General features: G+C 38.5%; 1 protein-coding gene across 1 annotated transcript; it reads left to right on the top strand.

Annotated features, from left to right (window-relative positions):
* Nucleotides 1-280: 280 nt before the first annotated feature.
* Nucleotides 281-1,493, top strand: LOC308332178 (transcription and mRNA export factor ENY2-2-like). The gene is made up of 4 exons (XM_080787874.1): nucleotides 281-481; nucleotides 599-669; nucleotides 849-923; nucleotides 1,348-1,493. The coding sequence occupies exons 1-4, from the start codon at nucleotides 414-416 to the stop codon at nucleotides 1,422-1,424; spliced, it is 291 nt and encodes a 96-aa protein (XP_080644000.1). The 5' UTR covers nucleotides 281-413; the 3' UTR covers nucleotides 1,425-1,493.
* The last annotated feature ends 1,229 nt before the right edge of the window (nucleotides 1,494-2,722 follow it).

The raw sequence follows: 2,722 nt of genomic DNA, 5'->3' as shown, positions 1-2,722 counted from the left end.
ATGTGCTTCCTGTTTGTAGCTTACGCCACGGTTCTATTTTAGGACGGACACATGAACTATTCACAGTTTTCAGTCGATCTGGGAAAACATTAGCTCAGTATTTAAGTTTTTCAAACAACTTTTCAGCTGTCAATTGTTTTATTACTAGTGGAACTCATTTTGCGAGCCCAGCTCATAGCAGACTTTCTTAACATAATAATGGTACTGTGCAACCGGAACGTTCAAGCTTGTGTAGTGTGGCGGCGGTACTGTTATGTGAAGGGACTGCTTCCCCCACAAACATCTCTGTGTCTGTGAAGGTATAATAGCTTGTGTATCAAAACCTTTTGTCTTTAACTCACTTCATTGCTTCAATACATGATTACACGTGTAAATCACTATCGGTTTTCTTTATATTATATTTCAGCTAGAACATGAGCAAAGATTCACAAATGAGGGCCGCAATAAACCAGAAGTTAATAGAAATGGGAGAACGGGAGCGGTAAGTAAATCCTGTCTGACTGCCTTGTCTGTCTGTCCTGTCTTGAGTCTTGACGCATGTTAAGATATGAGGGTTTGAATATCCGGTACATTTCAAACAATACATTGTTTCCCACAGGTTGAAAGAATTGCTCAGGGCAAAGCTGGTGGAATGTGGGTGGAAGGACCAGCTGAAGGCACATTGCAAAGGTTTGTTGCACCATGCACCCGCATAATCGAACAATTAGTACTTGTTCCTGAAAGAGACGGGATTATTGTCCAGACACCAGACGCCCCCCGGTTTGCCCGGACTTGTTTCAACTTCAACTGGTTGTCTCGTCGTCACCATTGTGTAGATATCTGATGGATCTCTTAATTTTTGTGTCTAGATGTCATTAGAGAAAAGGGCCTGGAACATGTCACAGTAGAGGACCTGGTCACAGAAGTGACACCAAAAGGCAGAGGTATGGTACAAATTACAACATAGTGATTGGGGAAAAATAAAAACTATTCTTGTCTTCACCATGCACCAATAAATGTCAAGATTATACTACTCTGTACAAATGTACTTGCATAACAATGTTCAGATACCTCTCAGATCTTCATCGGGTTTAAAAGCGACTTTTTAACCTGACGAAGATCAGAGAGGGATTGAAACATTGATACGTTAAAAAAGTGTAGAATGGATTCTATACATTGTTATGTAAAAAAAAAAGTGTAGAATGGATTCTATACATCACACAACAGTGTTGCTTGCCATCAAAAAACCGATTTACAAGCTACCAGCATCTCACATTGCAATGCATTGTCTTTTAGATCTAATCTATGATTTGCTTATTTTGTTTTGTATGAGTTTCCTTATCTTTCTGCCCCCTACATTTCTTGCAGCCCTTGTTCCTGACAGTGTGAAGAAAGAACTGCTACAGAGAATCAGAGCGTTTCTAGCTCAACATGCAACTTTGTGAATGAAAACATTCCACTTCAAGCATTTTTTTTACTCACTGTAGGTCAGCAATTAAAGTTCAAGTACAGATTTTTGTTCTTATTGTGGGAAGCACTGAGTGTTATGTTTATATTTTATCATTTGTTTTGATATTGAGTTCATTTATTGTTATGCAACAGTTTTGGAATTAAATGAAGCTGTGGCTATTTTGGTCATTGCAATTCCTGTTCTGTTTTTCTACTAATTAGTGATGTTGAACCTGAGTAGAATCTTTGTGTGTGTGTGTGTGTGTGTGTGTGTGTATATGATACACATTCACTGGAGGGCGTGTGCAGGAGTACAGCAAAAGACATGTCAATCACAAAAGACATCAAGATTTATTGACTAAAAAGTCTTGATGTATGCTTTGTCAAGCACCTGGAATTAGGTGCTTGACAAATAAATCGACAGTAAAAATCTAAGTCTGCACACTGGTTAGCAGCTCCACTTAGTTTTATTGCTGATCAACCTTTTGATCCTATAGCCAAATTCCAATACCCCAAATTTCAGCCGCTCACAACAGCATGATGGTGTTACTGTGAAATTGGTGACCTGCCAAAAGTGACCATCTTGTGGACTTCACACATATCATACATGGAGGTCTTTAAATGCAGATAATGGCCTAAATGCAGATTTGCAGGTTGTACTCTGCTATAATAAACAGACCGCAATGATTCACTTTCGGACACTTGTGTAATATCTATACACCATTGTATATTTCAGCAGGCAGCGGGTTCGACTCCCGATCCCGACGGCCTTTACGGCATGCACCCCCCATCTCTCCCCATTTCCTGTCAGCCTATATACTGTCTATTCCTATATAAAAAATATAAAAGACACAAAAGAAACATTAAAAAAAAAAATATTTCAGCAGGTCACCAATTTCACCACTGACATGCTGGACTGATGGAGTGTGAGTGAGAGAGTGGCCAATATTTTGGTTATTGGAATTAAGCTCATGGGATCTTCATCAGAGATTTAAACAGGGAAATTGGGTGTGCACAAAGAGTCAACTTATATAAAAGGCAAAAAATGTGCTGGATTCATACCATTCAATAATTGGTGATACTGCAGTACAACATATAAAACAATCCCATGACAATTAGTATAGTGATGAATGAACAACACATGTAAGTCAGTACTACAGGAGCTGTTTAGACAAGATTATGTCTCACATTTTATCAATTAACAAGAATATACTATTGGATACTCCAAACTGGAAATAGACATTGGCAATAATGTCTTTTAGAGACCATTTGAATCCCTATACCAAAGGGATTT

Source organism: Protomyctophum bolini (genome assembly GCF_963924005.1).
Source record: "Protomyctophum bolini genome assembly, chromosome: 17".
NCBI lineage: Eukaryota > Metazoa > Chordata > Actinopteri > Myctophiformes > Myctophidae > Protomyctophum > Protomyctophum bolini.
Note: the sequence above shows the minus strand (reverse complement) of the source record. Positions and strands in the feature narration are given on the sequence as shown.

Excerpts from the sequence above, each read along its gene's own strand:
- LOC308332178 (XM_080787874.1), top strand. The coding sequence starts at position 414 with ATGAGCAAAGATTCACAAATGAGGGCCGCAATAAACCAGAAGTTAATA. Across the intron at positions 482-598 it reads GAAATGGGAGAACGGGAGCG|GTTGAAAGAATTGCTCAGGG; the intron begins GTAAGTAAATCC and ends TGTTTCCCACAG. Across the intron at positions 670-848 it reads GCTGAAGGCACATTGCAAAG|ATGTCATTAGAGAAAAGGGC; the intron begins GTTTGTTGCACC and ends TTTTGTGTCTAG.